This window comes from Rutidosis leptorrhynchoides, chromosome 1 (assembly GCF_046630445.1).
Source record: "Rutidosis leptorrhynchoides isolate AG116_Rl617_1_P2 chromosome 1, CSIRO_AGI_Rlap_v1, whole genome shotgun sequence".
In the NCBI taxonomy this organism is placed as follows: Eukaryota; Viridiplantae; Streptophyta; class Magnoliopsida; order Asterales; family Asteraceae; genus Rutidosis; species Rutidosis leptorrhynchoides.
The window spans coordinates 415,850,811-415,877,234 of record NC_092333.1 but is presented as its reverse complement, the minus strand read 5'-3'; the positions used below and the strand labels follow the sequence as shown (position 1 = coordinate 415,877,234).

At 33.1% G+C, this 26,424-nt stretch overlaps 1 protein-coding gene across 2 annotated transcripts; it reads left to right on the top strand.

The window, feature by feature from the left end:
- Positions 1-17,344: 17,344 nt before the first annotated feature.
- On the top strand, positions 17,345-22,192 carry LOC139871951 (uncharacterized). Of its 2 annotated transcripts, none has more exons than XM_071859713.1 (7): positions 17,345-17,433; positions 18,130-18,376; positions 18,535-18,620; positions 18,749-18,857; positions 19,013-19,522; positions 19,954-20,291; positions 20,658-22,192. In XM_071859713.1, exons 2-7 carry the CDS (start codon positions 18,208-18,210, stop codon positions 20,814-20,816), a joined length of 1,371 nt encoding a protein of 456 aa, XP_071715814.1. In that variant the 5' UTR covers positions 17,345-17,433; positions 18,130-18,207; the 3' UTR covers positions 20,817-22,192. The 2 variants fall into 2 exon arrangements, with proteins under 2 accessions (XP_071715814.1, XP_071715811.1); XM_071859710.1 differs by lacking the exon at positions 17,345-17,433 and adding an exon at positions 17,461-17,599.
- The last annotated feature ends 4,232 nt before the right edge of the window (positions 22,193-26,424 follow it).

Below are 26,424 nucleotides of genomic sequence, written 5' to 3'. Positions count from 1 at the left end.
ATGAACATAGTTAATGTTCTAAGAAGGAAATCGTAATGGCACTGAAGGTTTTTCGTATGCCCGAGAGACATATTTAATTAATGTGGCTAATATGTTATGATCCAAGTCGGGTCATACCCAATAACAAGCTTACCGACACTTTACAAGTATTTAATCTTAACGGTTGGATCGTTAAATAAATACGCAACACTTAAAATTTAGAAAATCGGTTTTCTAAAATATTATCACTTGAGATAAATTATTTGGATAATTTATATTTAATTATTTATAGGTTTAAATAATTATGTTGAGTTATATTTTATAAACTAGTTTATAAAATGCAAGTAACTTAGTAAGAGCATGGAATTATATAACAAAGTTTTATTTATTACAAAGTTTATAAAACAAATACAACCACCCTAGGTGGTGGACGGTTTTGGGTCTCCCACAAGACCACACCCATGCTTTGTTACTTTCAAGGACACTCTTTCTTAGGTGCATGGTTTTCTCTTTGACCAAGGATTTCCTTGACTCAACACTAAGACAAATACTAGCAAAATACTCATAAAAAGTGTGTGAAATATTTCTGCTGAAAAGAGTGCTGCTGGCCAATTTATTTTAGGCAGAATAGTGAGTATTTTGCTTGCTAAATTAAGTGATTAAGTGTTCTAATTAAATCCTAACTAAAGTACTAGGTGTTGGAGGTTGGCTTGGGGTATTATCCCTTGAGGTTTCATAGTTTTGGAGCTCACATTCATCATCATCTCTTGAGTTGCTGCTGTCCAAATTTTTCCAGCATATAAAAGAGGTTTAAAGCTTGGTCTTACTAGTGTTTGGGTGTCTTAATCCTAACTAATTTAAGGGTGGTGTTGGTGCATTAAAAGCTTGGGGTTTTACACTCTTTTTCATCACTTTGCTCATCATATTCAGCCCTCAATTTACTTGAGGAGGTAATATATTCTTACTTCCTTGCTAATTATATGTAAGCCTATTTTCAAGACTTGATATTACATGGAATTCAATTAAAAATGGTTATGCACATAAACTTGTTTTCTTGATAATCATGCTTCCGCTTTCATTAACTTTCAAAAATTGGTTTGTGATTATGTTTACATCAAGAACATGTTATAATGTTGAATTCCATCAATGGTATCTAGAGCCGAAGTCTATGAAATATGCTTCTTATATATATGGTCTTTAAAACCCACCAACTTTGCATTCTACTAACATGCATGAAAGTAAAATGCAAAATTAATGGATTTAGGTGGGCATATGATTTAGGCCGAATTTGGGAGGGCTCCAAAAGTGGTTTTGGGTTTGCCATTTGGTTCATATTTGTTGATATATTGATGTTCACAATCATAGCCTTGACCTTGTGTATGGTTGCATGTTTGTTTGGTTGATTATTCATTCATTTGGTTTGTAATAATATTTATTCAATTTGGTTTGTAATATTATTAATTTTGGTTATGTAATTTATTTTATATTTGGTATGTAAAATAGATTAGGTTGTATTTCATTTTAGACAAAATGTATTAGGATATATTTTGTAAAATGATGAAGATGATGAAGACTTGATGGACACATGAAGATGCATTTGGATGCAAGTTTAAGTGGGAGGTTAAAACCTTCTACTTTGTGTTACGACCCATTACTCGGTGGCATTTTGTTTTCGGCTAAAGAAAATGCTTACCAAAAGGCTTGATTGTGAACAAAATTATTTTGCATGCGTGGTTGTTTTATTTTCTTGTATGATTGTGGATTGTGTATGTTACTACAACAAGTTATCACACAAGTTATCAACAAGCAAAACTACAGTTTAATTGGTTAAATTATTAACTATATGCAATGAACAAAACTACAATTTAATTGGTTAAATTGAAATGGCAAAAGACGTTAATAAATGGTTATTAAGAACTAGAAATGGATTGCACATATAAAATGGTTTATATCATAGTAATAAAATTGGCATTATTACATGACATGAAAATGGATTTTCATAAGTACCATACACTAAATGCATGTTGGTGTATGGCATAAATGTTTTCTCAAACTAGAAATAACGAAAACTTAAAATCCCTTTTAACAACAAGACAAACAAGTTAAATGCCATCCTTTTGTGCAAACACTTAAAAATATTAGGGAACTCTTAATGGGATAAAGGCCACCTAACCGTTATGAGCAAACTAATATGATTGAGGTGAATTTCGCACACTTGTGGGATAAAGGTCACCTAACCACTAGTATGTTGAATTTACACGTTAGCACAAGTAGGACGACTTGATTTGGGAATCATGAACTTAGGGTCACCGAAGCATGATGAACAAATAGGCGTTGATGGGATAATATGCCATGCAAAAGGATTGCATGATCCCATAACTTAGAAGTTGCAAAAGGATTGCAATTGTCATATAATGACTACCTAGCTAAATCAAATGACGGGATAAAGGTCACCTAACCGAAATTTGGTTTACCGTTGGATTCTAAAATTTAATAAATATCAATTGGATTTAAAGGGTATTGATTGTTAAATTAAAATTAATACTTAAACAACTTTGTTAAATTTTGTAGATGGCCGCCAATAACAACAACAACATTCCAAACGCACCTATCAACTTTAACAACCTATCGTTGAGGTCAATCCTCGAAAAGGAAAAACTCAACCATACAAACTTCATGGATTTGTTCCGCAATCTAAGAATAGTCCTCAAACTTGAGGACAGGGCGTATGTGTTGGAAGACCCCATTCCCGATCAACCGGACGAGGATGATACGGAAGCCATGGCTTATTGGGAGAAATATTGCACCGATTCGTTGCAAGTTTCTTGCCTCATGCTTGGGACTATGATACCCGAACTCCAAAAGGATTTCGAGCATCATAGTGCATATGACATGATCACGCAATTGAAGGAGATGTTCCTTCAACAAGCTCGTGTCGAGTGCTTTGAAACGGTCCGAGCACTTCATGCATGTCGGATGGACGACACCCAATCCGTTTCATCTTATGTCCTTAAGATGAAAAGCCTCATTGGTCGAGCAAACCGTCTAAATTGCAACGTGTCTAATGAATTAGCCACGGACCTTATCCTTAACTCATTGTCAAAGAGGTTTGACACATTCGTGTTAAACTATAACATGAATGGTTGGGATAAAAGCATTGGCGAATTACATGCCATGCTTAAGACGGCAGAAGCAAGCATGGGAAAAAGGGCTTCACCCGTGTTTACGATCAATGAAGGCGGGTCCAAAAACCATAACACTTCTAAGCCAAAGGCGGCTAAGAGGAAAGGACCCACCTACCAAGGCAAGGGCAAGGGAAAGGGGAAGATGGTTACCCCAACCAATAACAAGAAGCAAAAGGTTGCCGGTAAAGCTAACCCCAAGGAAGATCCGTGCTTCGGTTGCGGTGAAATGGGTCACTGGAAACGAAACTGCCCGGTCTACCTTAAGGAGTTGAAGGAAAAGAGGGATGCAGGGCAAACCTCAGGTAATGTATATATGGTATACATTGAGCTTAGTATTACTTCTTCTAATACATGGGTATTAGACACAGGATGTGGAACTCATATTTGCAATTCTTTGCAGGGGTTCAAAAGAAGTGATCGAGAAGCGGGAACGACAAGTCTCTTTATGGGAAATGGAGCAAGGGTGCAAGTGAAAGCTCAAGGAGACTTTGTTTTAAAGCTACCAAGTGGTTTGGAGCTTATTTTGAAAAATGTTTTGTATGCACCCGATTTATCTCGAAACATTATTTCTGTATCCCGTTTGAAACAATGTGGTTTTAATCTTAATTTCATTAATGATGATATCCATGTTTCTTTAGATAATGTGTTCTATTTTAAGGCTTCGCCTTCGAATGGTATTTATGAATTGGTTCATAATGACACTTCAAGCAGTAGCTCAATGTTCCATACGAACACCAAGAAACTCAAAAGGGATTTGAGTGATTCCTACTTATGGCATTGTCGCCTTGGTCACATAAACAAGAACCGAATGCATACACTTCAAAAGAATGGACTTTTGAAATCAAATGAACTAGACTCGTTTGATGTATGTGAGTCTTGCTCACAAGGCAAAATGACTAAAGCACCTTTCAAAGGGACCTATGAAAGGGCTAAGGACTTATTGGGATTAATACACTCGGATGTATGTGGACCCTTTAAGCCCATAACTAGGAATGGTGAAAGATACTTTGTTACTTTCATTGATGACTTCAGTCGTTTCGGATATGTCTACTTATTAAGACATAAGGACGAAACTTTTGAGGCATTCAAGGAATATCAAAACGAAGTACAAAATCAACTCAATAAGACAATCAAGGTACTTCGTACCGATAGAGGAGGTGAATACCTAAGTGATGCTTTCCAAGATCATCTTAGAAGTTGTGGGATTATCTCGCAACTTACTCCACCCGGGACACCACAACTTAACGGAGTTTCTGAAAGGAGGAACCGAACCCTAATGGATATGGTTCGATCTATGATGGCTAGAAGCTCGTTACCTCTATCATTTTAGGGTTATTGTCTATGCTCTGCGGCTCGTATTTTAAATATGGCCCCAACCAAGAAAGTGGAATGAACACCTCATGAGATGTGGTTTGGAAAACCTCCATCTCTATCATACTTAAAGGTATGGGGATGTGAAGCTTATCCTAAGCGTTACGTCCCTAATAAATTGAATGCTCGATCCACGAAGTGTATCTTCATAGGATATCCCAAGGATGATATGGGATACTATTTCTATGATCCAACCGAGCAAAATGTATTTGTTGCTCGAAAGGCTGAATTCCTTGAAACTAAGTTCCTAATGGAAGGAAATAGTGAAAGGAAGATAGATCTTGAAGAGGTTCAAGATCAAGTAGATGATACACAATTGGCTGACACTAGCACTCAACATGAAAATGTTGAGAGTGATTAGATGGATGATCAAAATACACAAGACGTTCGCAAATCTAGTAGGATTAGTAATCCTCCTGAGAGATATGGGTTTCTCATGGATGGTTGCTATGTGGTTGATTTGGATGAACCAACAAACTACCAAGATGCTTTGTCGAGGACTGATAAGGATAAATGGCAGGAAGCCATGAACGCTGAGATACAATCCATGTATGACAACCAAGTTTGGGAACTGGTTGTACAACCTACTGGCTCAAGGCTAGTTGATTGTAAATGGCTTTTCAAAATGAAAACCGACATACATGGAAACTTGGATACATATAAAGCTAGACTTGTAGCAAAAGGTTTCACTCAAACTCAAGGGGTTGACTATGATGAAACTTTTTCGCCTGTGGCAATGCTAAAGTCTATTAGGATATTACTTGCCATTGCTGCTCATTATGATTATGAAATATGGCAAATGGATGTCAAGACCGCTTTCCTAAATGGAGATCTTGAGGAAGATGTCTATATGGTTCAGCCTGAAGGTTTTTTTGATCCAAAATATCCTAAAAAGGTATGCAAGTTAAAGAAGTCAATCTACGGATTGAAACAAGCATCTAGAATGTGGAATCATCGATTTAATGAGGAGGCCAAGAAATTTGGCTTCATTAAAAATGGTGATGAAGCTTGTGTATACAAGAAAGCTAGTGGGAGCACTATCATGTTCCTTGTACTATATGTGGATGATATATTGTTATTTGGAAATGATATTCCGGCAATGCAAGGTGTTAAAACTTGGCTAAGTAAATGCTTCTCCATTAAGGATCTTGGAGAAGCACAATACGTTTTGGGGATTGGGATCTACAGGGATAGATCCAAGAAACTGATAGGTTTGAATCAAAGTGCATACATTGAAAAGGTCTTGAAAAGGTTCAAGATGGAGAACTCTAAGAAAGGTTTGGTACCTATTCAAAGAGGAACGCTCCTTAGTTCATCTCAGTGCCCCACCACAAAAGATGAACATGAGAGAATGAAGAAGGTCCCTTATGCATCTGCTATTGGGTCAATCATGTATACAATGATATGCACTAGACTGGATGTGTCATGCGCTCTTAGCCTGACAAGTAGATACCAGAATAACCCAGGAAACAGTCATTGGATTGCTGTTAAAAGTATATTGAAATACCTTAGGAGGACTAAGGATATGTTTCTTATATACGGGTCTGGTGAGGAGGAACTCGCTGTAAAAGATTACGTGCAAGCGAGTTTCCAAACTGATTGAGATGATTCTCGATCACAATCCGGTTATGTCTTCACGTTAAATGGAGGTGCAGTCTCTTGGAAGAGTTCAAAACAGGATGTTGGTGCTTTATCCACTACAGAGTCGGAGTACATCGCCGCATCATTGGCAGCTCAGGAAGCTGCATGGATGAAGAAATTCATCGACGACTTAGGAGTAGTCCCTTCCATTCAGGACCCTCTTGAGATCTTTTGTGACAACGAGGGTGCGATCGCTCAAATCAAAGAACCTCGTGCTCACCAAAAGACCCGTCACATTGAGCGGAGATTCAACTACATAAGGGATGAAGTTGAAAAGGGAAAGATATGTATTCGCAAAGTTCACACAGACCTTAATATAGCGGATCCTCTCACGAAGCTCTTACATGGATCAAAACATGCAGGACATGTTTGTGCATTAGGCTTCGATATTCTAGTGATTGGTCATGATCTGTTTTAAGTATTGTAACGGAACGAAATTGTTCAAACTCATTAATATAATTATGGTATTAATTTATTTTGAGTTATGTTCCTATTTTGCATATTTTATCCATGAATAAGTAATTATTCTAAATTCCGTAGTCGATCACATTTGTGGGAGCAAATGTGAGGTTTAGACTATTATGAACTTGGATTAGTATACATTCACGGGATGAATGTGGGGCAAGGTTGCAACCAAGGTTCATAGATATTTGTAGGATACAAATATTGGAAGACCCGCTCTCAAGATTTACTAAATGGAGCCTTTGTGGTTGATCACATGTAATCTTGAGTAAAGGCGAATATCATTGTATCCTCTGACCTGAGATACGTATTGGGTTCGGATATTTACCAGGTATTATGCCTTGATTCTTTCCTTCGCTATTCTGAAATATGGTAGTTCATAAGGAAGAGCTCAGGTATAATGCAAGGTATGTATTTAGGACATATGTTGTCAAGATGGAATTTGTCCCTCTTATTTGTTGAGAGTCAGATGTTTAAGGCCTGATAAAGTTAAATCTAGAAGAGAGTGATCACTCTGTGTCTCTTGGATTTAACATGACATCTAGGACGAAAGGATATAATGAAAAGATTCACCTATTCATTTTCGAGATGGGAACTCGAAAGGAATGATGTTATTGAATGGCACAAAGTCATAACATATTGGGGGTGATGGACGGTCATTAGGTGGTATCCATCACTTGCATTAATTTCTTATGTTTCTCGTGAAAGTGGGAGATTGAAGGTTTTTCGTATGCCCGAGAGACATATTTAATTAATGTGGCTAATATGTTATGATTCAAGTCGGGTCATACCCAATAACAAGCTTACCGACACTTTACAAGTATTTAATCTTAACGGTTGGATCGTTAAATAAATACGCAACACTTAAAATTTAGAAAATCGGTTTTCTAAAATATTATCAAATTTAAGATAAATTATTTGGATAATTTATATTTAATTATTTATAGGTTTAAATAATTATGTTGAGTTATATTTTATAAACTAGTTTATAAAATGCAAGTAACTTAGTAAGAGCATGGAATTATATAACAAAGTTTTATTTATTACAAAGTTTATAAAACAAATACAACCACCCTAGGTGGTGGACGGTTTTGGGTCTCCCACAAGACCACACCCATGCTTTGTTACTTTCAAGGACACTCTTTCTTAGGTGCATGGGTTTCTCTTTGACCAAGGATTTCCTTGACTCAACACTAAGACAAATACTAGCAAAATACTCATAAAAAGTGTGTGAAATATTTCTGCTGAAAAGAGTGCTGCTGGTCGATTTATTTTAGGCAGAATAGTGAGTATTTTGCTTGCTAAATTAAGTGATTAAGTGTTCTAATTAAATCCTAACTAAAGTACTAGGTGTTGGAGGTTGGCTTGGGGTATTATCCCTTGAGGTTTCATAGTTTTGGAGCTCACATTCATCATCATCTCTTGAGTTGCTGCTGTCCAAATTTTTCCAGCATATAAAAGAGGTTTAAAGCTTGGTCTTACTAGTGTTTGGGTGTCTTAATCCTAACTAATTTAAGGGTGGTGTTGGTGCATCAAAAGCTTGGGGTTTTACACTCTTTTTCATCACTTTCCTCATCATATTCAGCCCTCAATTTACTTGAGGAGGTAATATATTCTTACTTCCTTGCTAATTATATGTAAGCCTATTTTCAAGACTTGATATTACATGGAATTCAATTAAAAATGGTTATGCACATAAACTTGTTTTCTTGATAATCATGCTTCCGCTTTCATTAACTTTCAAAAATTGGTTTGTGATTATGTTTACATCAAGAACATGTTATAATGTTGAATTCCATCAGGCACGTTCTTGATTTGGTAAATTACCAGAATTTCCGGAAAGATAGAACTATCAAGAAGATATATTCTTAATATGTTTAGAGTTTGAGTAGAATGTAAGAGTCGTGTAAATCGCTGATGATGACAGTATGTTCTGTGAATCATCACGTTCCATTAGAAACTCAACATGACTTACTGTAATATAATCACGTTGATCAAGTGTCATTATATTATACTAACTCATGCTTCAGTTCCCAACACTACTTCAAAAACATTCACAATTTAAACTCGAATTTTAAAGAAATTTAGAAACTTAAGTAGTTTCCTTTACGATGTAATATAGATAGCACGAAGAGATAAATAATTTCGGATGAGAATATTTACGAAAATATCCTCAGAAATATCGAAGATATTTATGATGATATTTTGGAATTTCTAAATTCGATGATTGATGAAGAAAGATTTTTTTTTGCAAGATTTTAACATGAGTACGGAGCTAAATATTCGTTGAAGGTTTCACCGGATCCAGAATTACCTGGTTTCTTTGAATATATGGTATGGTCCTTGTATTTGGCCTTGGTCTCCTTCATGGTTTGCTCAATCTGTTTTTCAGTACCAAATTTTCTATCGAGCGTTCCTAACACTCCTTTCTTTATCATCAAACTTTTGGCCGTTTAGATCATCTACAATTTTTCTGTTTCCTCTGCATTTAATGCTACGATATCTGAATCATCGGTTATCAATCCGAGGTGGTTTCAGGAGAATTGTGTTTTTAGATGATTAAACGCTGATGGTAATATGGTGAAATATAAAAGGTTCCCCAGTATCAATAAAAGAGCACACATATATATCAAAGTTATAATAAGGCTGTTTCGAATGAAAAGTCGAAGTTGACTTGCTGGAGCTATGACAAAATTGGCTAATTTGGAAAGAGATTGAAAAGTTATTTTCGGTAATAACAACGCTAAAGGGATTAGCACAGCTACGCGTTAAACGTTTTCTCAGTTTCCGAGAGTTTTCAGGTGTATATCTATGTGCATCAATCTTTTCTTCCATAGATGAAATGCGGTTGGTACATCTTCTCGATTGAGGTGTTTTTAATAATCATGAAAGGTTTGAACGCAGATTGTAATCGTCAAGATACAAATGAGGTTTAAGATGAAATCAAGTGGCAATCTTGAGGAAATATTTAACTGTAGTAGATGTAATTTATTTACGATCTTTTAAGTTAAAATGTGTTGTAATTAATATTTCCTACTCTTTTAATACTTTTTAATTGTCCAATGATAGTAGTCCAATAGTCCAATAGTTCAACCAAAACTAGTATATTATAAAGAAATAGTCATATAGGAACAGTTAGCTAGGAACAGTCAGCTAGGATTTGGTTAGTATAGGTTTAAAATTTTACGCACTTAATTAATTGGTTACTAATCACTTTTATTTTGTTCATTATTTTCTTCATTATGCCACTTGTCAAATATTGACTTGGATTTTGATCGGTCAAAATCCGAATATGAAATTGAATTTGAATGAAAATAGTTCTTCTTCGGTGAACAGCTACGTATATGTGCGAATTTGAGCAATATTGTTAATGACTGCTGAATCTGAATTGAAGAATGTACAGTGTGACATATTAATGTGAAATCTAAATATTCCTCGGGTATTACCTACCCGTTAAAATATTTTCATCATTAACAGTTTGTACGAAAGAATTTTTAATCACAATCTTTATGAAAATATATATACATATATATTTTCTTCAGATGTAATCATGAATTTAATGAGTCAATATAATATTAGACTCATTTGATTTTCGGTTTGAGCTAGAATAAGTAATCTCTAAAACTTTTAGGATCCACATATTCTTCGCAGAATATTAATGAAGTTATGGTTCAATACTTCATCGTTAATTATTAGGATTCACATATTCTTCACAGAATATTAATGAAGTTATGGATCAATACTTCATCGTTCATTACTGTTGGTACTCCTTGGTATCTATGGTGCGTATCATGTTGATGTTCGTGGGACAGATTGTGAAATTGAGGCTTATGATGCGGATGTTGTTGTTGGTGGTACTATTTATGCTGCTGGTGCTGTTGATGCTGTCGGTACTGCTGATGGTGACGGTGCTGATGTTGATGGTGCTTGTGATGCTTGAAAATCACGCACCATTCTTGTCAGGGTTTCTATCCTACCCTCTATCATTTCTATCCACCCACTCATCTGATTTGATAGGTCTTGATTATCAATTCGAAGTTCCCTAACTTCTTCTAATATTCCCTTTCAATTGGTATTCGGAAGTAGTGGTTGAATATTTTCTGAGATTGCAGTAATGCGACCTTCGAGGCGGAATATTTTGGCAAGAAGGGTGAAAACAGTGTTGCGTATAGGTTCACCGGTATGTACATCGTTTTCTCCGATGTTAGGTGGTAAGTTTGGTTCACGGTAGGGTTCGCCTTCTTCATTTCTCCATCGAGTGAGTAAGTCTCGGACCCACCCCCATCTCCTCCAGAAAGAAAAATAGCTAAATGGTGGAGGCACTTCGGGTTCATTGACTTCGGAGTCTACTTTAATATACATATCGAAATCGCTTCCAGAACTAATGGAATCCAAGCTAGATGTAGGATCCATCTTACATGATCAGTTAGAAGATTTTTGATATGAAATGATTTTCGGATATCGGATGATATTCTAATTACATAGAATACCTAATACCTATATATATATATATAGTATAGAATGTCCCGTAGATTGCGGAGTGAATTAAGGAAACGTGTCAGATAAAGTCTACAGTGACATATACGCTAAGATATGGATTAGCAGATATGCTAAGATATGAATTTGTCTGTACACCATCTAGGCAATAATTACAATAAGAAGTGTCGAGACTGACAATGATAGATAGATATTTTTCGACAAAGAATGATAAGCAAAACTTTTGACATGTGGACCAGGTTCAAGTCCAGACTTATTAATATATCCTAACAACTACTAGGCCGAAGTCCAGACTCATTAATGCATCCTAACAACTACTAGTTAGACACACTAATGCAAGACCTGGTTCGCTACGACCACCGCTCTGATACCAACTGAAATGACCCGTCCTAATCCATCTGGACGAAGTCTTCAACAGCTGGTCCCATTGCGAGGTTCTGACCTCTATATGCCCTGAATGACTCCATATAATATGAGCAAATGCACAGCGGAAGGTTTCTTTCGTACCTGAGAATAAACATGCTTTAAAGTGTCACCCAAAAGGTTGGTGAGTTCATAGGTTTATCTTAAAACAATAAAATTCATCATTTTGATAGACCACAAGATTTAAATCCTGCATGGTACAAATGGGCCCGAATCTTATACCTACCTGTAATGTACATGCGATATCTTTTAAATACAGTACACCTTTCTCGTGTACGCAACCATTTTTCATAAATCTTAGTAACCGTACACATATCTCGTGTACAAAATATCATACACATAACCTGTGTATAAAAATCATTCTCTCGATACATAACATTCACTTCAATTGGTGGCAATTATCATGTCCACATAATTCAATGGTGGCATTTATCATGTCCAAATAATTCAATGGTGGCAATTATCATGTCCACATAATTCAATAATAATCCGCAGAACTTCTGTCTGCATATTAATTCATTCGAGGAATGTTTTGCTTGTGTCTATCTCGTCAAACATTTATAAAAGCATTTCATGTATTCGCAGTTCGAAATATATTTCAAAAGCATTTAATAAAGCAGTTATAAAAACAGCGCATGTATTCTCAGTCCCAAAAAATATAAAGAGTAAAAGGGAGCAAATGAAACTCACCATATTGTATTTTGTAGTAAAAATACATATGACGACATAGAACAAATGTAGGGTTGACCTTGGATTCACGAACCTATATCATGTATATATATTAACACATATGATCGAAATCGAATAAGTTCATATATTAATATTAGTAATATATTTATATTTTCATTTTCTATATTGTTAATAAATAATTAATATCTATTTTTAACTTAAGTAAGTTCTTAATGTTAATATATCATATAATTATTAAACTATTTTAATTAACTAATTTATTGATAATTGATATATATGATAATTATAGTACATCTAACTTAATATTTGTTTGGTAGCAATAATAATAATAATAATACTAAATAAAAAGTTGTATTATTTTTACAATAAAAACAATAATAGTGATAATAATACTTAAAATAAAATTTGATAATAATAATACTGATAATTATAATAACTATAAAACTAATAATTTTTCTGCTAATAATAATTATGATACTAGTTTAGTTGTAATAATAATCCTAATGGTAAAAGTAATAATAATAATAATACTAATACTAATAATAATCTAAATGGTGATTCTAATAATAATATAAATTTTTATAAATATAATAATAATAATAATAATAATAATAATAATAATAATGTTAAAAATAATAATTTTAATGTTAAAAGTAATAATGATGATAATAATAATAATAATGTTAATGATATTAATGATAATAATAATTCTTTTACTACTACTACTACTACTACTAATAATAATAATAATAATAATAATAATAATAATAATAATAATAATAATAATAATAATAATAATAATAATAATAATAATAATAATAATAACAATATTAAAAATACTACCTTAGGTAACAAGCCTTCAAAACAATAAACGTCTTTGCTCGGGTTCGAACCCGTGACCTCTCACTTAGTGAAGATCCTTCCAAACCACTCCTCCACTTATTAATTTCTTGAAGTAACTCGTGGGTTTAATAACTTAAACTATTTGGAACTGTTTGTTTCTCTCAAAACCCAAATCATATCATTAGTAGCACAAATCAACCCGTCACCCTAATCAATATCCTTATCATAATTCGGTTTTCAGCAATATCATCCTAATCATTACTACGTTATCATGATCATATCACAGTGATTATCGTGTTTCCATTCTCATTCATCTCGGTTGCTATTTTATGTATCATCTACCGACTTCCTTATCAATATCTATATCGTAACCTCGTCATCTCTTCCTAACAGAAATCAGAGCAATGGATTTCGGTCCAAATCAGAAAAATGGGACACGGTCCATTAACAAAGAAAAAAAAAATTCACGGTTCAATCAGAGAATAAAAGCTTCGGCCCATTCATAATTTAGAAGCCCATGTAACCTGTTTTAACTTGTACGATGGATTGAGGTGTGGTGGGGACTTCGGTTTATATAAAATTAAAAGGAACCAATGATTTACAGCAGCCATTATCGACTTTAATATCGAGTTTTGTGAATTTAGTAGGTTAGACAGGATATAATGGGTAGGGTCTTCATATAATTATTCACTAAAACATCATCAATGTATCTCATCACTTTTCGTCATGGGTCACAGTTAGAACAAGTAACAATTTATCTTGCAACAGCTGTAGCAGGAAAAAGAGTGCAGTTACAGCAAGTCTAGCAGCAACAGTTTAGCACGACAAAAATAAATAGAAGTAGGTTGTGAGTTATGGGTTCGTTTTTGTAATCGTATCAGACAATACACACGATGCAGTTGGTGATGGTTTATTCATGAATGAAACAAGAAAATAGAGGCTGCAGTAGCAGCTGCAGTGACATATAGCAGTAGCAAGTTAATGTTTGAAGAAGAGGAAGGTAGAGAGAGAGGATGAGAGAGAGGTTCAACGGTGCTTGTGGCGTACGGTGGTTATGGCGTACGGTGGTTGTGGGTTCTCGATTTAAAACAGAAAACATGTACTAGCACGACACTAAGTTTTATATTGTGGTTTAATGAAGAGGATCAAGAAAGAAAAAGAAGGGTGGTGTGTGGTGTTTGTAACCGAGACAGAAGGCAGAAAGCAATGGTGGCCGATAGTTTTGTTGTAAGTTCTTGAAAGAATAGAAATAGAAGAGTGTTCGGATGGTGGTTGTATGGTGAACCGAGAACTAATAAATTAAATGGGTTTGTTCTTGATTCAAGTACTCAAAAAGGTGATGGGTTTTAGGAGGTGGTCCTTGGTGGTTCTAGGAGATGATCAAAGTGGTGATGATTGAGTTCATGAAGGAAAACAGAAAAACAGTTTGTAATAGCGGTGGTTTTGGTTAGAAAAAGAAGACAAAAGGTGATGGGTTTATGGGGTGCGTTTTGGGTTCGGTTTACTCGCAACAAGAACGATCAACAACAATGAAACGAGCAGCTAGTAGCGAGTTCTAATAGTGGCCTAGTGATGGAACAAGTATAGAAAGAAAATGAAACTTTGCAGGTTGTTTCCATGGAGGTGATAATAGTGGTGGTGGATGTTGATATAGTGAAGCTTGACAAAAATATAAGAATCAGAAAGATATTTGAGAGAGTACTCTTAATCTTGTATGTAATATTATATACATTGATATCTTTAAACAATCGGATGAAATGAAAGAAAGTAGAAAGTACCAATCAGACAAATTAAGAAATGCAAAGAAAGTAAAAGTTGGAATTGACTTCTAACAGAATTTGTTGTTATTGTAAACGATTCTCAACACAAAATCAATCACGAAAAAGGAAATTAAACAAAATCAAAAAGTAGAAAGGGATAGGTATAGATGCATAATTAATTCGTATCATTATTTAGCTTTCTAATTTATTTATTTTAATAATAATAATTAATAAATATATTAATAATAATAATAATTATTATTATTAATAATGATATTACTACTAATAATATTTTGGTAAAGATACTAATAATAAATGATAAAAATAATAATATGATAATATTAATAATAATATTGATGATGATAAAAATAATAAGTTTATTAATAATACAAATAATTATAAAAATGATGATTTTTAATGATAATAGTTACAAAAAAATTATATAAGTAATAATAATAATAATAATGTAACAATTTACATGTATCAAACTTTATATCTATTAATAATACTGATACTATTATTTATTTTAATGAAGAAATAACTATCTTTTAATTTTGTATTTACATATATTAATATTACAATTTATTAATCATGTAGTATTATATAACATATATTGAATATCTAGTATTCATTCATTTTATATATATTACCATATATATTTATGTATAGAATCATGTATATATATAATTTCATGTTAATCACAGCTTTATTATATTATATATTATTTTTCATTTTTTAATTCAAATGATCAAATTGTATTCTATTATTTTAAATTATCATATATACTTACATTTATATATACATTTTTATTTACAAACAATTGCTCGTGAATCGTCGGGAACTGGTCAAGCTCAAATGATTTCATAAATCAGTTCAAAATTTTTGAGATTCAACATAACAGACTTTGCTTATCGTGTAGAAAATATTAAATCGTATTATGAGTTTGGTTCAAAATTAGTCGAAATTTTCCGGGTCATGACATCAGTCTCTAAAAATATGATGATAGTTATCTATATATTAGTTAAGAACATTGCCTACCTTGATTTGTGACTTGTGATTGCTTGAGTTAACCTTGATTATATGAAGCTTTCGTGCTAATAACGTGTTATAATTTATTGTTGTATATCAACTATTATGGCCTAAACTTTTGAAAGCTACACTTATTACTACTAGGTACAATATATATAAGTAAAGAGTAAAGAGAAGAAATAGAAACTTTTCATTATAAAAGTAGTGGTGCGAGTTTAGAGGTTTACATAACTTATTTATAATACAAATTTTACTATGCAAGCGCTATTCATCTCATATGTAGTGTAACGACTTGATATTGATAATCTACATAATATACAAGTTAGATATACAAGTTAGAGTCATGTGTTTGAAGACTTTTTTTTTCCATATTATATCATATTTATATTTATAATTTTATATTTTATTTATAGTTTTTTGTAATTAAAGGAAAAAAAAAAGTACTCTGTCAATCCTCAAAGAAATTCGAATTTTTTTTCATTGCTATTTTGCTGGAAAAAAAAAAAGAACTTGGTCAACTAGAGGTCAGAACAGGGAGATTGCACAACACGCGCAAAAAAAGTGAATGTCGGATTAGCACCGCCGTCATGTATACGTGTAACAATTCTACTGGCGGTTATATTATATAAGCATTTTCATTGTGCCAACCCCTTACACTTAACTAAAATGTCAAAAGAACTCCTACTTTTTCAACATTTATTATTGCACAAAAAGTTCATAATACAAGTATTATACTCAATTTATTTAATTAAACATCAAACAACAGATAGCAAAATTAGAAGCGAACGGGTCAATTAATTGATCATAATATTAGTTACATTTTATTTTATTATTCCAATTCCAATGTTTCCATTAACATTTTATTTTATTATAGTCTAATCTATAACTTGTCCTTTAATAAATCAACTCCGGTGAACCGAATATTTTTAATAAATTTACTAAAATTTTATAAAGTTATTAAAGTCTGATCAATTATAATCATACATTTAAACCAATGAGATATATTTGAAGCATCTCTTTTTATTTTTCTGTAATAGATTTATTTACTTTTGTTGTGATAATTTTCTTGCAAGGAAATTTATTTATTTTTGTTGTGATAATTTTGATAACGTAATTGATATCATCACATTTTATAAATAAATGAATAATACTTTTCTATAGTAAAAACGAGCATTTCACATTATTATAAAGATAGCATGAAAGTAGAAGTCATTCTACATATCATTCTTGCACTATATCAGCCTATCAAATTCATATTTATTTTATTGAATTTTAGAACATAACATCCTTTTACACATATACCAAAAAAGTTTCATGTATACCAAAATATTTATATAGAAATATAGAATGTTACATAATAAAATTACATTTGAATAATTAGAGGACTAATGTTGTAACTTATGTATAATAAAGGAGCCAAAATAATAAAAACAAGATACAGAGAGAGACGGCATAAAAGCGCGTCAATTAGAGAAAGAAGTTCTTGAGGTTGGGGTTTGATATACACATACATATACATACAACATATACATACAACATATATATACATACAGGTAATCATAATTCTGTATTTAAATTTATAGTGTTTGTTCATACATATATCATCAGTTCGTTATAATTTGATCTGTCATCACTTCCGATCATTCAATTAGCTCAATTATATGTTTCAACTTCACCTCTCATAATTCGATTGCTTAAACCAGCTTCATCTTGATTTAGGTTTGTTAATTGTTATAATTATCTACTTTTATTGATAAATTTCATTAATTTGTTATTTGATTTTGTATTTTCAATTACGATCATAGTTTTTATATAAAGTCTCGTGTGTGTTGACTTTTGAATTTTGATTGAATTTGAAATTTGAATTGGATAATTGTTATTTGTGGTTGAGTTCATTCAAATTTAGGTTAACTGGATCGAGAATTTGAAGTTTAGGAGTACGACAAATAGTCGCTAATTTTGTTTTAATAGATTTTAGTATTCTTGTTTTGCAACTTTACTGTCAAATTAATTGCTTAGGTGTAGTTTTAATTGTGAAAAGGTAAATTGGAATTGAAATCAGGGTTTTGATTATTTGTGTGAAGCTTATATGCACAAGATCATGATTTTAATTGATGATTTGCAATCTACATAAACACAAACTTATACACTAATTTATGATTAATTATTTTTTTTATATCTTTATGTGAAAGTTTTGGATGAACATGTATAATATGTTAATGTGTAGTACCTTTTTTGGCTAATTGCAGACATCTGGAGGGATTTTGTTTTGCTATTAATGTGTTTGAGTCATTATCGTGACGCAAATCATAAAAAATACAGATCAAATGCCATCACTAAAGATGAAGATGAAGTCAACCTCAAGATGTTTGAGAGAAAATAATGGCCTACATGTATGCCAAAAATCAAGAAAGACTTTCAAGAATTCTTCGTCGCAAGTTAGGAGTTTGCAACAAGAAGCGCAACTTGAGACATGTACATCTAACAAGTCGGATGGTAAATATTAACCTTATTTAGCAGTTATACCTAAAAAGATTAAATCTTTTAAAGCTAAACAGATTACCTGAGGGGCCCAAGTTGACTGAACATGTTAAACTTTGTAAAATACATTACTACCAAAAGCGTTGATTTTTTTATCATTTTGTTTTGTACAGATCCATTTTGTGGCGAAGCAATAATGCAGGAACTTAGATGCGATGAAACCAACTGTTGTGAATTGTTAGATGAAGAAAGTATTCAGGTTTACAAATCATCTTAAAATTGTTCTACCTACACAAAGATATCAGACGTTTCCATTCAAGATTGTTAAAATGTCAATTACGAGCTTTGTAACTATGCAATTCTAACTAATTTTGGAATGGTTTGCAGGATCATAGACTAGACAAATACTCTTCAACCACAGAAACTATTTTTTCACCTGTCCCGGAGTCCAATAATGTTGACAGTGACAGTGACACACCTGCTTCTGATTATAGAGGTAATTTAGATGGTTTGTGTGACACTCCTATTTTCATACTTAATCGGTATCTTAATGTTTAACTTGGAATATACATAATTATAGAAGTAATCTTAGAGTGTATTTTTGGTGGACTCTGACCGTCTTTTTTTCTTCTTCTTATTGTGTTCATATAGGAGGGGGAAAGGATCTTGATGGCCTATCAATGGGAGATACAGACAGTGACAGTAGCAATAGAAACTCGAGTGAATATCAAAGTTGTAATGTGTCAGATTTCTTTATTTCAGATATTGAAAGGGGGTCCATATATGATAATACAGGAGCTACCTGCTTACCTGATTATGGATGTAATGAGTCGACCATGTTTTTTGATGATGATTATATGATACTACCTTTTCTTGAAGATAGCATCGACACATGCAATGACTCTGATGAAAGCCTAAACCATTCAGTACCTGTTGTTATGCCTTCTCAAGAATCAAATTTGTATTTTGCAATCCATCAGCTCAGAACATGCAATCAGGCGCCCGATGTTAATACTTATCCTGACTGGGATCCATCAGAGTGTTTGGATCCACAAATGTTTGTTAGAAATCTGCCTGATCTTTCTGAAGCGGAAACAAGTTTATGTCCCAATGTATTGCCTTGGGAAAGAAAAACGGTGACACTAGTTCTTGATTTAGATGGTATGCAACCCCTTTGTTACTTTTTTAATTGATGTGGAGTAATGTGCTGGTCGGGTTATAGGCCATAGTGAGTTTGGGTCAAAATGGGCTTATATTAGTATGTGTCAAGCTGGGTCTGGTCAGATCAACCCACAATTAGTTTTTATTTCATTATCCAACAAGTTTATAAATTATCAGTGCTTGAATATGATTAAAGGAACTACTTTATTATAGTAAATAAAATAAATTAATAATCATCTTAGTCTTTCTTTAATTAGATGATTTATGAGTTAGATACACTTTTGGTTGCTTTCGACCCATTTATAGACAAGTGGGTCATGACAGCTTAAATTTTTAAAATTGTTATATCAAGTTATATTGCGTTCCTTATTTCCTCCGAAACTTATTAATACGTTTTTTTTTAACTATTATATGTTCATTTTGGCATATAGAAACGCTGGTCCACTCTTCATTGGAAGACTGTGATGGAGCAGATTTCACATTTCAAGTATCATTTGATTCCAAAGATCATACTGTATATGTAAAGAAGAGGCCTTACCTAAAAGAGTTCTTGGAAAGGGTTTCAGAAATGTTTCAAGTTTTTGTGTTTACAGCCAGTCAAAGCGTTTATGCTAAACAACTTCTTGACATACTAGATCCAAACGGAACAATCATCTCTCGTCGAGCGTATCGAGAGTCGTGTATTTTTGCAGATGGAAGTTATACCAAGGATCTAACCGTTTTAGGTGTTGATCTTGCCAAAGTTGTCATAATTGACAATTGCCCACAGGTTGTTATCTGGTTATCTTCACAATTTTACTAATGGTGAAAATGGGCTTGTTGGGTAAAAGGACAAAAATACCCTAATGTGCAAGTCACATGAACCTACTTAACGGATTTTCGGGTCAAAACGTGTAAGTTGGCAGGGACACGCTAACCCTGTGTGCCGTAGCACCCACCGTAACGCTCGTTAGGGTCAGGGACCAACCGCGTAACATGTGCAAACATCAGGGGCATTCGCATCAAAATAGAAACTTTAGGCCCGTACTTCCAATATTTTACAAACTTTAGGGACCAACCGTGTAATTGTCATTATTTTTTATCATACATGTTTGACTATATGTTACTTAACCTGATTGACTTTTGGTGGTTATAGGTTTTTCGGTTGCAAGTGAATAATGGGATTCCGATAAAGAGTTGGTTTAATGATCCATCAGATTGTGCATTAATTTCGCTTCTTCCCTTTCTAGAGACACTAGCAGATGCTAAAGATGTCCGTCCAATAATTGCCAAAAGATTCGGTAACAAGGAATAAGTGCCCCTTGTTTTTCATTATTTCACATAACGCCTCCCCATATTACAAAATATTAGATGCTTCTATTATCATAGTTACATATATACTAATAAAACATTGTTCCATTATCTTATTTGGTGTTTTTTTTCTTCTAATTTTGTCTTATTGTAGTTGCAGAAAATTTCTGATTTCCAGTGTACAGTTATAGGATCTTAGAAACTGCAAAATTTATATCATTCTACTGTGAAATATAACTACGAAGTGTGATTTTCATATTGAATTTACCACATAATTTTCCATATTGGTAACCGTCTCTTAAGTTTCTTTCTTTCTTTTTTTTTTTTTTTTTTTTTTTGTCATGACAAAAGATTCTGTGATCAGTCAAACCCGACCAAAACTCGGGATTACTCGGACAATCGGTCAAAACTCGTTCATAATTGGTCAAAGTCAAACTTGGTCAACATCCGAGTACTCCCCGATTTGCCGAGTACTCTAAAAATTCCCGACTAGTGAAATTAAAAACTTTGGATCTTCCTTAGACTATTTGTCTAACTTAGGTAATAATTTACTAACTTAGGTTATAATTTACTGGGGCAGAGGAAGTATTGAGAATAAGGTTGTGTATTTTTTTTGTATGTTCTGAAACTAAAATATGAAAACCCATTCTAAATCATAAGAGGTTGCTTAATGTGAAGATACGGTGGAATTTAAAATAAGTGTTACAGTTACTAGGTTTGATATTATGTAAGTATAGGAAAAGGATTAGATTTTTAAGTTAGGCTGTAAGTGGATGAACAATAGAGAAACTTTTGATCACTTAAGGTATGATTATGGAAAATCGTTTAGCAAATGAGTTGTATTCTTCACGGTTTTTGCATGCCATGTGTGTGCAGGTGATATGAAGATCTTTAATGGATTGATATCTCAATGTCATTCTAATAGGTACTAATCTTTTTATAATTCCCTATCATAACATGCAAATTCCCCTGCTAGTAATTGTTGTTATTGACACAAGCTGCAGTAGACGTGTGCGTTTTGTTGGCCGTTCATTTCTAACGTATGTTGTTGACCTCTGGTACTTGTTAGAGCACCATGGGTTCATTTTCAACATTTTAGTTTGACTATTTGCGTCGACTACCACTTCATGTTAGACTTTTAACAGGTAAATTTATGTTGACTAACACTTCATGATAGACTTATAACAGGTAGATTTGTATTTGTATTATCATCTGATAGATTTCAGCCCCTGAAACTTTGTGCTAACTTTTTCTTCCATTCACATGTCAGATTAAATTCCATCCTCTTTTTTCTTTCTGTAGTTAGTATATCACAATATACAACGATTATGTAATACATTATGGTTTACTTCTGTTATTATATCGTGCAATAGTGTACTTGCCTCAAGTAATATTTGACTGTTTTTCACTTCTGTATAGTACAAAAGTGACTTCAGGCTGAATATATTGTTTCACCGGTTTAGTTCTGTTATTCACTGGTTTGAGTTTTTTTCAGTTTTTCATTTGGTTCAGTTTCGGATTAAATGATTTTAAACCAAATATTCAATACTCCTACTACTCAAGTAAACATAATTGGTTGACCTTAATCTGTAAGGTCAAAGGGTATTAGTTGAAATATACTCGACTCAAACATGTACTTCCATATCATGTTATCTTGCCTCAGTTTGTGAAACCATTAACCTAAATCTGTCAAGAGCTTTACTGGAATAGTTATTGACCTTTAAACAGTAAAAGTGACGTAATTCCCTTTGTTCTTTTAACATTCATTGTAATTGTAATTTTGTAGTTTCGTTTTTCCGTTAGCTTTCCTTTTTGTATTTTGTTATTGTTCTTTCTCCTAGGTTTCAGTTTTTTATATTTTATAAACTTACTTTTATTTGGCTAAAACACTACTATAAACGAAGTTAAATTCATCGAAAGATGAAAAGACGAACAAGAATACAACCCAGAACTCGCAGCAAGGCTCGGGACCTGAAGAATAAACTCTAACTAACCGAGCAAAATCTAACTAAAACCAAGTCTTACGCTTCGGGACAAAATACGTCCCCACAAGGCCACAACAACTAAACGATACAAAGCAAAGAACACAAACAACTAAAACTAGAGCAAAATACACAAAAACACAAGCTGCAAATCAAAACTATTTAAAAACAACAAACACCAAGCCAAACTAAACAACAACAAGCAGCCAAACTAAACAAAAGAAGTCAAAATAACCGACGACCGCCTTACCCTTCTTACCTTTTGTGTTCGGCTTCACCACCTTATCATCGACCTTCATACGGATTAAAGGCTAACCCGAGCGAGATTCAATCGAGTAGGATGTCACATTAAACGATCCACTCCCAACGAGTTTACTCGGGCACGAAGGGGGAAATTAAGCTGCACCTTGTTAATTTTTCAAAGAAACCTCCCTCTTCATAATCCCAACTATAACCGCTTCATCTTCATCCTGTAACAAAAAGTCCTCGCAAGTCGACATCTTCTTATAAACTTAACATTAATCAACCATATCCTCATACAAATAAATGACGTTCTAAATTCTAACCATCGAGTTGACTGCTACTATTTGCTACTCCGTACAATACAAGACACCAACAAAATTCAATCTTACAAAAGTGAGGTATGAGAAAAATAAGATGTAGAAAATCATTCCTCTAACCTAAAATAAAATAATACTCGTATCTTGATGTTTAAAATTAAAAGACTAAGTGATGTACAAAGGAAACGCGCACTAAAACATTAGTGAACTTTATTCTCCTTTTTAGACTTTACTCTTTATGTTTATTATTTTTGTGAGAGTTATCTGACATTAGTGAACCTTATTCTATTTGTGCACCTTTTGAGTTTTGACCAAATAACGATTGTACATTTACAATTTTTGGTTTTTTAAAAAAATAATAAACTACAAGTATCATTTTTAAATAGGAGTCAAAAAGATGAAACCCCCAAAAATGTAAAAACCCAAACCGAGCTAAACTAAACGATCAATTCTAACAAAAACTCACGACAACAAACTACGACGAAATAAACCTAAAACACCACAAATTAACATAAGCCCAAACAAAATTTAAGGAAGAGGGTCTACTTAACAATCGGGAGATTAGAAATTATCTAAATAAAAAATAACTAAAAAGACCCCATCGAGCACGAAAACATATATTCTTGAAACTATATAAATTCATTGACGATAACCAATATACTAAACATTTGCTACAAAATTTGATTTACAAATAATATGGACCGAAAAATTATGAGAGAAAATTGAATCAACTTATAGCATAAAAAAATCACTTTTGGTTTATATATTATGAATATATGAATATGAATATATCATATTATGTACATATTCATTTGGAGAATTATTCAACAGTAAATTCCAATTGATTTGCAATTTTGCATTTCAATATGTTTTAAAAGTTGAAGGGTATCAAAACGCAATAGTGGATCATTGGATATTTGTGTGTAGGCACGGCAATGGATCGGATTTGAATCGGGTGATGCCATATCCACATCCATATCCATTTAGTTTTTGTTCATCCATATCCATATCTATATCAATTTAGATTCAGTTCATCCATCCATATCCATATCCAATGTATTAAGCGGGTTAATGGATATCCATTGGATATTTAAGAATTGTTATAATTTTTTTTATATGTAATGAAAACAAAAACGTAATATAACAAAAATAAATTTAACATAATATAAATTAAAATCCTTCCACCAGAATGTGTAATTCTTGGCCAAAGTTCAATACAATTTGTTAAATTTATCATCAAACATGGATTATGACAAATTATATGTCTAATATTTATGTTTATTAAGTTAGATTTACATGTTTTACTGTGATTCCTCATAATGAATCTATTATATGGTTGCAAACAAAATGTATATGTAATGGTAAATACATTTGTAATAGTTATTGTATATGCATATATCTATACTTTTGTATCTTATATGCATTTCGGATGTAAATGGATATATCCATGGATGAAATATTTCATCCATATTCATATCCATTTAAGTTCATCCATATCCGTATCCGTATCCATTTAAGATCATCCATATCTGCTTTAAGCGGATCAGATCGGGTGGATATCCATCGGATCGGATGATCATTGTCATCCCTAGTTTTGTGTTAATTTCCGAGGGATCTCGGGTTCGAGTCCCCGTCCTTCTGCTCCCGTTACTATGTTTTTTTATATACCTTTTTATCTATTAATCTCCTTTTCTTTTTTTCTTATTTCACCCCCTTTTTTTTTTCAATTCATTTCTTTCACTCCTATTTTTTTAGATGCTTTTTTTAATCTAACATTTCTTACAACATTTATATGATTTCTTTATTTTATCTTGAGCATTTTTTTTATTTTTTAAATTTTATTTAAAATCATTTTTTCTCTTTTTTTCAAATATCGCCGCCACGCGCTACTATAACTATTTTTTCTGAGTACATTAGGCTCATTAATGTAAAATTATTTTAATAGAAAACATATAGTTACGGAAAAAAAGGTTACGTAAACATTTAGTAGCAATATCCATTAAAATCTCTTACATGGTCAATCGCACTTCGACCGCAGCGAAGCGCGGTTGACCCCAAAAACTTGTTGTCATTTAGAGTTTAGGTTGTGTGTTTGAGTCTCGCTCTGCCGATCTTATTATTCAATCTGTCTGAAAGATAGAGCTCCAGATCAGGGGGTCTTCTTCGGATCATTCAGAATTCAAACCCGGTCCGCCTGCCCCTCGGGATGGTTAAAGGATCGGGTTACTGCAATGTGATTCGAGTTTCCTCCCGAAAGCGTGTGCGTGCGCGGTAAATGAGAGTATTCGATGCCGACTACTTGCCTTTCAAAAAAAATATATATATATTTTCCTCAATGTTTATTTTGTATTGAAGGTTGAAGTTTAAGAATAAATCGACATTCAGTGGTTGTTTCATCATGTACAGTATGTTACACCACGAGCCAGCCTCATGATACTTCACTCGTAGTGGTGACGAATATGGTTTGTCATGAGACGGTGATGAAGTGGATTAATGAGCTACTATGAATACTCTATAAAGCACTGGCGGATCTAATGTGTTAAGAGGGGGGGGCGCCCGCCCCCGGTGAATTTCGAAATTTTAGTGCAATTTTTTTCGATTTTTCGATGTTGCCCCGGTGGAAATTTTTTTTTGCCCCAAACCCTTCATATTTTGCCCCAAAACCTTCATATTTTGCCTCAAAACCTTCGTATTTTCCCCAAAAAACCTTCAAATTTCGCTCAAAAAACAATATATTTTGCCCCAAAACCTATATATTTTGCAAAAAAAAATTCCCTACGTTTAAAAAAAAAAAAATCGCCCCCGGTGAAAAAATTTCCTGGATCCGCCACTGCTCTAAAGTGACATGGAAAAAATAATATTTGATAACTAGAAAATATGAAATAAAAAACATCTAATATAAGGGAGGTCCCAACGTTCCGCCCAGGGCGCCGATGGCACGAAGGCCGCCCAGCTCCCTCCCACGATGTCGCTCAGGTGCTCCGTCTCCCGTTTCGTCCATATTGAGTATATTTGTGGACGAACTTTTGGCGTATTTGTTGATTAATTTTATTATTTATTAATTTTGGTT

Excerpts from the sequence above, each read along its gene's own strand:
- LOC139871951 (XM_071859713.1), top strand. The coding sequence starts at position 18,208 with ATGCCATCACTAAAGATGAAGATGAAGTCAACCTCAAGATGTTTGAGA. Across the intron at positions 19,523-19,953 it reads ACTAGTTCTTGATTTAGATG|AAACGCTGGTCCACTCTTCA; the intron begins GTATGCAACCCC and ends TTTGGCATATAG. Across the intron at positions 20,292-20,657 it reads TAATTGACAATTGCCCACAG|GTTTTTCGGTTGCAAGTGAA; the intron begins GTTGTTATCTGG and ends TGGTGGTTATAG.